Genomic DNA, 12,069 nt, shown 5'->3' with positions numbered 1-12,069 from the left:
AAAAAATAAATTAATCATCGATAAAATATATTATGATTAATTTTGTTTCTTTACTTTGTGGCTCATTTATGATACGAAATGCACATTTATGTACAGGAGACTACAGTACAGGAAGCCCGTGCGACAGGAAGGATGAAGCACGCGCGTCCCCAGGACGATGTGGAAGGGAAAAGGGTTCAGCAAGGCTGCCGGCCAGTGCAACGGTTTGCAAGGTAGGGTAGCTGCTATCGCCATGCGAGATAAAAGTATTACAATCGAACGCACGCAATAAGCCCTATCGCCGACCGATCGGCAATAAAATGTAAAATTTAAAACAGCAATTATCTCGTGCAGTATATCTGACCGGCTCGTCGACGCGTCGCGCCGCGTCTGACTTCCTCTTATACCCTCCGCTCCCGTTACGTATCGTCAACGTTGCCACTATCGGCCCTACCATGACCAGCGACCGGTTCAATAATTAATATCGACGACACCGTATCGTTGCTAGGCGATTATTTCACCAAACACGCTCGCCAAAACGATTGCGTTGGATCAAAATACATTCGATACGCAATCAACGCGTAATCAATGACTTGTGAATAATAAGATTTTACCAATTTTACCAGAAGAAGGTAATTAATGGCTTTGCAAGTTGCTCAATTTAATATAAATTGTTTGGCGAAATAAAAAGTAAATTTAGCACTTACGATACAAATTACAACGACAAATTGCAGTATTATTTTCTCCAAATCCAAACAGGTAGTATCCTATGGTTTTATAAGTTAAAATTTTGTGACAAGATTTATTGCATCTGACATATTTCATATAAACAATGTGCGGGCGTATGATAAGTATATTGCGACGTTTTTCTTCCACATCGAGTGTCACCGGCCTATTTGCATTCCAGTTCAACCGCAATGAAAGGCAGCTCGAATAAGGATTCCAATAAAATGTTTGGGGAGGTTTGCTTTGGGCGGGTGGTTCGGGACGTGGAACGTGGAATTCGATATTACAGCGTTACTCTGTAGTTCCGTACATGCTCGCTCGTATCTGCACGTCAACATAAATTGTCCCTCCCCACTTTTGTGTCGTTCGAGAAGGAATTTTTCTTTACGTATCACATATTTCCGAACTGCTGGAATAAGATGCTGGATATATTTTTGTGTATTTTGCATGGCGAGAAATTAAACTTATTTTTTTTTTAATGTTTTAAGACCTGTATATATATAATTGTTACATGAATTTCGTGTCAAAAGGAATATCAAGTAAGATACTCGAATAAAGTTTCATATCTTGAATAACAGACATTAGAGATTAATCTAAAAATGTATTCAGTTGATTATAAAACTGAAGTGGAACGAGATTAATCTCGTAAAGTCTGTCAATCAAGTTGTGAAACACTTCGCAATACTACAAAACGATAGATATTTATTGAATCTCACGTTATCAGATGCCTTTGTTACAAATGATATAAAGTCTAAGTAGTTACCGATAAATAAGGTAGGTTACGAAAAATTGGAACAAAACTGACTTATTTATTTGGTTGGAATGCATCATTACTTGCTCACATATATTTATTTTGTGACAGCTATCTATAATATGAGGCTGTCTATGATATGCTTGGCAACTTGGAATACGATCGTTGTACTTATCCGTTATCATTATCGTGTCTAACGAACAGCGGCACGCTAAGAACCCCTCGCGTCTATAACGGCTCGCGCAAACGATAGTAATGAACCGAGCTTAGGAGAGTAATCGTAATATTCGCACGCTTTCCAAATGCGTCCTTTCGAGTTTCGTGCGCTAAGAACGTAGAACCCTTAGGTCCCGTGGGGTGGCTCTACTTTACGATCTGCTCGTCCGCGTGCTTCGCACAAAGGACTGCGCTACCTCGTTACGGAGGGACCAGTTAGAATAAAGTGTGATTAGGACGATAGTTATGGCATTTTGTATTATAATTCCGCGAGGGTAAAGCTCAGCCCTCTCGCCCGCCAGCTCCACCACGTTCATTCTCGAAGGAGCTGTTAAGGCCTTGCCAAGTTTTCGATCCGAGGTAACGCGAATTCCGTGATCGCTCGAGATTCTGCTTTACTTGCATGCGCAGCCGAGATAACATCAACTGTAACCTCGCGAAACCAATTCATAACTTCATTTACGAATGAATCCCACGGTGTGTTTTAATGCATTCGATTTTTATATAACATGTGCTTCGACGTATGTGATGGAGTTTGTATTATCATATTTTTTGGGGGCTCGTCCGGGATTTTTTCTATTATAGTAGGGCATTTTTTTTTCTATATTATTGCCTTCTATACGTTCTTATAATGTATGAATCAGTTTTCAATCCTTTTAAGGGGGGAGACTCGTCTCTTTGACCCCTTTTTTTTATAATTTTTTATAAAGAACTGAGAGTATTTATTGAATCCTAATAAAATACATGATAATGTTGACGATCAAATGTACAAGAAAAAAATTTTTTATAGTAGAAAAAATACTCGTTGCAGCTGCTCGAAGTTGTCTAGATTTTGCGCGGGAGAATGCCCTGGTCCTTGTAATGAACTGAAATCAACGAACCAAAATTTTTTCGTTAAATTATGATTCTCCGATGCGCATGAACCTAAATATACATTAAAATTTTTATAATAAATATTATTTTTGGCCTTTTGGCTGTTTTTGGCCAATGTTTATAAAAAAAAAATCGTGAAATTTTTTTAAAACGCGTTCTCTATTTTTAAATTTATTTTTTTTTTGCTAAATTTAGGTTCATGCGCATCGGAGGATCATAATTTAACGAAATAATTTTGGTTCGTTGATTTCAGTTCATTACAAGGACCTGGGGATTCTCTCGCGCAAAATTTAGACGACAACTTCGAGCAGCTGCAGCGAGTATTTTTTCTACTATAAAAAATTTTTTTCTTGTACATTTGATCGTCAACATTATCATGTATTTTATTAGGATTCAATAAATACTCTCAGTTCTTTATAAAAAATGATCAAAAAAAGGGGTCAAAGAGACAAGTCTCCCCCTTAAAGCTCAATCTTGAAGCTTTAACGAAGGTACGTTGTTAAGAAAAAATGTTGGACAGTGATTGACCGGGACGTTCAGCCACACAGGAGTTAGTCATTCGTTTTCGCGGGGGACAATCGAAGTTCTGGCGAAGTTAATCAATCGATCCGGAAGACCCGTGAGAATCGGGTAGATAGTGGGCAGCCGGTGGCTGCCCGTATTTGATTGTTTAATTAGCAAGATGACCCGGTCGTATTCCGACGGGAATTCTCGAAGGAGCTCAAGCTCAAGACAGGAAGGAACACCGAGGGGGGAAAAGACGGGATGTCTCTAGAACGAGCGGGACGGAAGGACGGAACGTGAGAAAACCGAAGACACCAGAAGGAGATACAGCCAGCGGAGCGAGTCAGCGGAAAGCTGACGCGATGGTGGTGGGGACAGGAAAGAGAGAGGAGGATGTGTGCTTCCAAGAGATACAGTCGCTAGAACTCTGGCGAGCGAGAGGATGGGAAGAGAGGAAGGGAAGAAGGGCGGGAAGGAGGGCTAGATTTCTGGTGTATAGGGGTATTAATCCCTACCCTCAATTACCCTTTGTCTTGGGCACAGCTTGGTCCACTTGTTAAGACACCGCCACTGTTTGTCTTGAGGAGCAGGTAAAGGCGCCCCCGGAGCGGTCGCGGAGGTCTGCCGGCTGTTTCGGTCGCTGCTTTACATACGTCCGTGAGACCGGAGACGAACTGCTACCGGGAAGGACTACTGATCGTTGCGGTCTCGCCTCTGCCCTTGATAGAAGTTCGCCGGCAAAGTTCCTGCCTCGCGGCCGCCTTAAGGGATACCGCCTCGCGCCGCCACTGATATCCTTGCTCTCGCGTGATCCGCAGCCTTTTCGTGGACTCGAGCGATCCTAGTGCTAACTTTCCTTGAGATATATTGGCTCGAGTTGTATTCCAAAAAGTGGTAGAAATGTTAATAGTGTAAATCATTTTGATAAAAATGTGGACATCTTAAACGAGACGATTTAAACGAGAAAAAGAGAGCTTGTATATCATAAAAAATTTGATATTTTTTTCTGTAATCTTATTGAGAGTTTATTTCTGCTCATATTTATACATATATACTTAAAAGAGATTTAAAATTTCTTTTTGGAATTATGTTATAGAATCTATAATTTTATGCGTATATAAATATATATAAATATAAAGTATATAATGTGCTGTAAAAGCTCTCTCTCTCTCTCTCTCTCTCTCTCTCTCTCCATTCTTTCTTTTACTCGTTGTGGTTTGACACTTGTTTGAAATCCAACAAAATGTGGAAAAAAAGGAAAGATAAAGAGAAAAAACTCTGAGTCGCCTCATTGAATTCGGTAAGGTCGAGATATGAGTCGAGAGATTCAACGGAAGTCCGCTACCTCCAATTTATCCTGAGGGCGGGGAGCAAAGAGAGCGGCGTGAAAACCGAAAGAGTCGACAGGACGGCAGATTTATCCACGTCGCGGTAATTTCCTCAGATTTTCCGCCCGTATTATTTGTTCGACATCGGGCCGGCAACGAGCACGGTGGCAGAACGAGGGGTGCGTCGTCCGTTTCTTTACACTACGAAGAATATCAATTGTTAGAAATACAAAGGGTGAGAGAGCGAAGCGGGGTTGAAGGGGTGGAGAAATCGTCTTCGTCGTTTGGGGTAAGGAGGAACCACCGGCGCCGCGCCGCGCGGTATATAGGCGAGGGAGGCATGGGGTGGGCGCAGCCTGTGGCACACCACCCCTGTACAAACCAAATTCTTAAGAGAATTTAACCGTTTGAATAGCTCGCAAATCCATTGCAAATGTTTACACGGGATTGGCGCGCGCGGGCGGACTTCCTTCTCTTTCTGCTCGATTCCACCGGCAATCGCGATATCTGACTCCCTGCCTTTGGGACTCGAAGGTATTCGGTCGAGTTTCCTAAGATTTCTGACACGCGTCTGTGTTTCCGTGTATCCGATTATTCTTGTACAAAACGACTTTAGGCTCTGCGTTTTCTTTCGACCCGCGTTTCTTATAAATTATACGTAATTATAACAACACATATTTAATCTATCGTTTCGTCTAATAAGTACATATTCTTTCTGTTAAAAAAAATTTATTAAAGTTTATAAGAAAGTCTTTTTAGAAAAGCTCTTACATTTGTCCCTCTCTCTTTGCTTGTCTCTTTCTGCCCTTCTCTCTCTCTCTCTCTCTCTCTCTCTCTCTCTCTCTCTCTCACACACACTTTCATTGAGTTTTTATTTAATACACCGAAATATACGAAGAGTATATACTTTGACGCAAGAATATTAAAAAAAGAATATATTTAGAGAATTTTTTATATATTTGTCTTATTTAAAAAAGATTATTTATTTGTATTTTAAAATGCTAGCATGTATGATTTGACTTTTTAACATCGAGACACGAGGCCAATGAAAGGCTAAGTTCGACAATCATACTGGGGTTGAATCGTCATTTCTCGGCAATCGAAGTTGAGATATATGCAGAGGGTGAAAGGAATACGGCTTATTCGCGTGCCAACGAAAAGTTTTGGGGAGCAGCGTGGCGTTGCATGCCCCGGCATTAATAATTACTTTACAACTGATTCTTTTTTTTTCTATTTTATTTTATTTTTTAGCGGTACGGTCGCGACTGCCACCGCGCAGTTAAGGCGTTGTGCATACGGGAACGCCTTTCGTTGTGTATTAATAGTTCGTACCATGCTACATTATTATTTCAGCTAATCCGTAGCCGATGTCGCATGCTTGTACGGAATTACCGGTTTATTCCTACCTACAATGTTCGCACCTTAATCATTTGACGCTTTTATATTGAGTCAGATAATTATTTAAATTTATTGAAGTCTGTCATGAGCGTATTAACATGACGTGATTAAAATTAAACCGGTTGGTGACATCTTTCGGTCATTTTCTCAAGTGCTATTAGCAAAAAGTTATTTCAATTTTTTATCGATTTGACATTGATTAGTGCAACTTGAGAATTTGTTTTATTTAAAAATTTTATGCATTATAAATAAAATATAACAGTATTATACGGTATTTTTTAAAATAATGTAATTACTGTAAAAAAATAATTTATGTTTCCTTTTAAATATAAAAATTAACCTTTAGAGGACGGGTTAATTTTTTTATGATTTTTTATGATTTTTATTTTCAATTTCTATATATGTGAAAGTGTTATACTACGAAAAATAAGCGACCCCGTGGAGCCTAAAAATAAGCTTCTCGTCCTCTATAGGTTAATAAATTTATAATATGCCTGTAATTATTCGAACGATGTCTTAAAATCGTTAATGTTTCATTTTTAATTTCGGACGCTACAACGTTAACTGTTTTTCAGTTCGCTAGCAAAATATTAAGTATGTACATTGTGGTATGAGATTTAGTATGGTCAGCTTTTGATGTCACTGAATTTCGAGTTTTCGTTCGCGAAGTAGGGTAGGTGAACGATGCCTTCGGTGCCAGCAGCGCATATCGGTTGACCTCAAACATGTATATGTATAAATCGCAACGTACTGCCTCCTCAATCTTGTCAAGCTGCATCGCCCCATGAGCGTAACTCGTAGGTCTTGCCGCCAAAACCGCGCCATTCTGCATTCATAAGTTCGTTGCCTTTCTCTGTGTGCTCCGCATTCCGAATTATGTTTACAAAGGACTCTTTGCATTACCGACAATATCCTGATGTTTTTTGGAAGCGGTTTTGAATTTTAATTAAAATCGGTTTACGACAATCTTCTGATTTTTAATCATCAATAATAAGAACTTTAATATTATTTAATAATAATATATATAGATATATATATATAATTAGACGTCTAATCGGACTAATATTAAATATATGGTCAAAAATATTCTCGTCAAAAACGAAAATATGTGAAACACAGCATCGAGGTTTGAGGACTAATTTATCGTGTCGATCGCCCGCGCCGCTTCGTTCACTTTAATGCGAGTCAACTCCGACTTCATCGAGCACGCATAGAGCCCGCGGTTCAATCGATATTATTACGAAATCTACAGGCTGCCGTGTGCAAATGCTCGTCGCGTCGTTGCAGTCGACTGCACGACAAGGGGCGCGGACGTACCACCGACGCTCGATTATATCGTGGGATTAAAGTATGATCGGCCGGTCACGATATTCGACGATCAACTGATCGATGAAAGGCGGAACGTCACGTGCCGCAAGAACGAGAACGTTCGTTCCACGTGAATTTAAACGTGTTTATTGTACATTTCTTCGCGACTTGTCAGATTTCTTTTAGGTATCGGGTGCATTTTACGCCGATGCTTTTATATTTGTTTGCTGATCGTTTCATGAAAGTATTTTCTTAGCAGTAGGTCGCAACAATACGTGTTTTACAATATAGAATAATTATCCATTGAAATTGATGTCAGATGTCATATTGATGTGATAGCGCCGGTATTTGCTTTTTTATGACTTGGGGTAAAATCAATAAGCTGAGACGTGTAAAAATCGCTTACTCTGGAAATTAATAATACTTTAATGTATTTTAACTCATTATTATGAATATATATATACATTTACGTTGCACATTAAAAGTATTAAAGCAAAACTAAATTATAATAATATGTTTAACGCAGAAATTTTAGACACACATTAATTTGAAATGTGTAATAAGTATTCTACTATTCGGTTAATAATTTTCCGAAGTAAAAGCGAAATATATCCGTGACATGTATTGTCTCGCTACTTCGAAAGTTCTACAGTTTATCACGACTGGAAACGGTACACAGCTAACACTAATGTGCGTCTCTATAGAACATGATATAAATGATTTTCAAAGATTTTGCGTGCCAAAGTTTTGCAATTCCGTTCCATGTTTCAGAAATGGCTTCACGTGCCATTTATATCCATTCAATAATTACGTTGCCTCGAAAAATTCACAACTGCGAATGGATCGTGATAGCGTGACATGATACAGTCGTTATCGACATGAACTTTGCACTTTGCACGTTAGTGCCGGTCTCGAAATAATTTACGGTGGCGTTACAAAGCGGCATTGTATTTCTCGTGCAGATGCAATTCGTATTCTAAGCTTACTTGCGTACTTCGCCATTTCTCTTTCACTTGTCTAGAAATAAAAACGATAGTTTTACCGTTATAGCGATATGAGACTTGTCTGAATATCAGGTATCTTTACGAGATTACATTTTCCACGAGATAACAATTTTCGAAGCTTGATAAGCTATTTCATATGAATTTCTTCCTGTCGTCACTTATTATTATAGACGCGTTTTCTCGTCTACGATTTGCACTTTGCCTATTCTTTCTATATTTTTGCATTTATTAAAAATTTCTGTGCTATAATATTTCTATATTATTTGCACGCAATAGACATTCTAATTATATTTAATGGGTTCTACAGTTCTATTCTATATATCTGGATTTATATTATATATTTTAGTACATGTAAGTGGACATTTATAATTTTATTAATCGAATTTGTTCTAAATATCTGAACAACGTGACTCCGAATTTTTTTTCAAAACTCAAGTAACAGTCTGTAAGCTACCGACGCGCCTCGGCGAAACCGGGAAGCTCCGGCGCGGTTCGAAGTCGAAAGCAGAAGTCGGTGGTGGAGTCTGTGATTCCGTCGACGTGGGGTGACGTCGGGGATTGGGGTCTGGGTTCCGTCGACCGACGGGGATGAGGGATCGCGAAGCACACTTTACGATACGTCGAATGACTAATACGTTGAAACAATAGGCTGTCGTCGGCGCGGCGGCCTCCGATGGTACTGATGGCTGGAGGGGTGGGCCAGGGGCTGCAGATTGGGAGAAGGCGTTATGGGGTGAGCCAGGGAGAGATTCCAACGCACCACTTAACCGTTTCTATATCCGTGCCTTCGACCGCCCGTACGTACTTCCGTGCTTTTATCGCGCGGAGCTCGCGCGACGCCACTCGTCGCTACCAGCGAGATGGCTCGTCGCTGTTACGATCGTTATTAATGACGACAATTATTATAAGGAAGTCAACTTTCCCATCATGGGTGTCATTACGTCGTTATGAGCGCTCTCACAGCCCTCGTTGTCGCGCATAATAGGGCGTTCTGACTTCTCCTATTCTCGCATCTTTTCGGGGCTACGAAACGACGCGATTATTGGCGAAGATGTTCTTTGTTATTTATTGGCAATACCGTAACAGAATTGTATTTTATGAGATATGAATTTTATATACAAATTGTAAGAAATCTCGGAAATTTTTTATTGTATGTGGCATAATGACACCTCCTGTTTGTAATCAGTATCAGTACCGATGTAGCTTTCTGGAAATATAAAGCATCATGTTCTTTAAGTCTATACATGATATTATTCACGCTGATCCGGCGCTAGATAGAAGCTCATCTTCTGTGGTGGATTAAAATTGGCGTATACACGAAGCGCCTTGTCAAAGGACACCAGTTAGTACCGCATAAAACATATACGAAACATGGCCGCCCGCCTGCCTACCTGGCTTACGTTGCTTGCCTTTATTCCGACAAAGTCAAAGTTCAAAGTCCGTGTGTGTAGCGCGAGAATCGCGGGGACAGGGAGACGAGCCAGGGGGGAGGGGGTGTTGGGGACGGGGGTGGCCGAACCCCGCCGACGGTGATTGCTTCTCCCCCAGTCTGCCTTAAAATTGACGTCATATTCGTTATCCTTTCGACCCTTCTTCCGTGCCGTCCTCGCGTCTCCCGCGCTTCCGCCCCTGGGCATCTCTTTCTGCATGCGTATAAGCTTACATCAACCCTTCTCCATACGGCCACACCCAGTTCGGGGTTCAGTCGACGAGTACCCCGAATCCGAGACGCGCGAGGTAGCGGATGAAAAAGGTGGATTCTTTTTTTTTCTCTGCGATTTCCATTGCCGCGCGTCATCTCCTTCGAGCGCCTCTTTTTTCTTCTTTTTTTCGAAGAGAAATTTGTCCGAAGGTCGTTATTGAGCTGCTTGCTGCTAAATGAGGAATGGTGAGTCGATGGAGGATGGGAAAAGAGAATTTGAATATCATAGTGCTTGCAAATTTATAGAGAGTACTTCGGGAAGATTCGCATGAATTTAATCTTTCCCAACTGCGTAATTATTTATTTTTAAAACTCTAGGTATAAGTATAAAATTACAATTATATCCGAAATTGGAAATTAAAATGGATCGGTTAATTATGAAGTTTAATGGAAATCTTACGAAATCTTATTTGAAACGTTTCATAATTTAATAACGAATAGGAGGGTAAAATGAAAAATGTTGTTTAAAGTAGTACGGTAATGAAGCAATATTGATAAAAATTGATTCTTATTTTCTTCCGATAACAATGGAAATTTTTGATCTTTGCTGCTCGATTGCGAGCGTCGTCGATAAGCGCCGTGGCTTCCGAGATACAAACGGAAGGGAGAAAGAAGGTTTTACGAGCGGAATAGTGGGCATCCCTTACCGCGGCGTCGAACCACCCTCTCCCAGAAAGAGCTTCCATCCCGGGAGAGAGCTTCCATTACTAATCCATGCAAAAACCGGAATATCTTTATCCCCCTCCGCATGCTGAGGACGTATTTCCGGAATAAATTCCGACGGTGGTGGCCGCGCGAAGACTCTGCTATGCGTTTCATGTACAGCGTTCTTTATTATTTTTGCCGGATTGATCTAACTCTTTCATGTTGGCTCGCGCGAAAAATTGTTTCGATTTAAACCGGCGCGTATAAAACTATAATATATTTTCAGTTAGAAGATACACGCCCGTTATTATGTAGATTTTCTGGCGTTTCGACGTTTATTGATTACGCGGAACTCTCATAATTTTATTCATAACACTCGAATTCGTTATATTTATTATCAAATACTGATACGCGGTGTTTTTAAAGTTCATACTTTTAATTTTATTAACTTCATATTATTTCAAATTAATTTATATTCACATCACACACACGAATGTATATATATAAAATCCGGTACATCTTTCTCTTCGTATACTTTTCCGGCAAATATTAATTATAACCGAACATCTGCATTGCAGTGCGCGTAAACTTAATCCTCAAACCCCGAGACTCGTTTCCCTTGATACCGGTTCGCGCGATAAAACGCCGATGGCGACTTTATGACATTTTCCGCGAGAGATAGGAAAAGAGCGACCGCGGTCACCGCGAGTATGAACGTCGAAACGACTTGAAGGCTCGCAACTCGGGGAAATACGTGTGTCGTCCGAGCCACGGGTGGGCAAGTGGTACCGGAGTCCAAAGGGTTGGGGACCCGAGGAGAGGAGACGGTCGAATGAGTTAGAAAGGGTTGGAGGATCGTGCTCGCGCGCGCGCGGGGGTGGATCTGGGCGGAGGTGGAATACGAATATGAGAATTAAAGCCGTCGAAGGAATTAAAGCGTATAACCGTGGCGCGGATCTCTCCGGACTGCGTCTGTCTGAGCGCCTATCCGTCTATTTCATTGTACTTCGGGTTATCCGTACGTGCGTTCGTCAACGGATTTCGACCGTTCTGTGGACATCGAATTGTGGTTTCATCCGGTTACAGGCATCCGCAAAATTTCTTAAATTTGAAAATCTCTGAAAGATCGATCAGAAAATTTATTTAGTTTGTTTTTCGCCATAAAGCTTTATTTCAACATTTTATTGTGACTCTAAATTCAGCGGAGTATCTCTACTCCGAAAGAAGGCTACTGATTTTTAAAATATTTTGTATATTTATTTTTATTTATTTATGTATGCCTTTTCCAAAGGGCGAAAAATTTTGAAACATTTATCCCATAAATCATTTTTGACGAACGAAAATGTACGGAAAAACCTTTAATCGACAGGATTTAAGTCTGCAATGGATTTAGCCTGAAATTTCCGTTACTCAAACGATATCTTCGAACTTTGGTTGCGATTTGTGGGGGGACATAGCATCGAACTCGAAATCGCGATTACGTGCACGGTCAAATACCGCCGCGCGCGAGACCGCACGGTCATAATTAACGGGCATAAATTATCAATCCGAACGTCGGTTAGTAGCACGGGCTGGCACACCGGACGCACGTACGTGAAGCCCAGAAGAGGATGGAGGTGGACGGTTGATACGTGT

General features: G+C 40.6%; 1 protein-coding gene across 1 annotated transcript in view; it reads left to right on the top strand.

Moving 5' to 3' along the window:
• Nucleotides 1–12,069, top strand: part of LOC139812236 (uncharacterized) — a 535,555-nt gene that overhangs the window by 16,862 nt on the left and 506,624 nt on the right. The window contains exon 3 of the mRNA XM_071776921.1: nt 97–212. Coding sequence (XP_071633022.1) covers nt 158–212 — 55 coding nt within the window. The 5' untranslated portion in view covers nt 97–157. The remainder of the gene's footprint in view (nt 1–96; nt 213–12,069) is intronic.

The sequence above is a fragment of the Temnothorax longispinosus genome, chromosome 4 (assembly GCF_030848805.1).
Source record: "Temnothorax longispinosus isolate EJ_2023e chromosome 4, Tlon_JGU_v1, whole genome shotgun sequence".
NCBI classification, from domain to species: Eukaryota; Metazoa; Arthropoda; class Insecta; order Hymenoptera; family Formicidae; genus Temnothorax; species Temnothorax longispinosus.
Note: the sequence above shows the minus strand (reverse complement) of the source record. Positions and strands in the feature narration are given on the sequence as shown.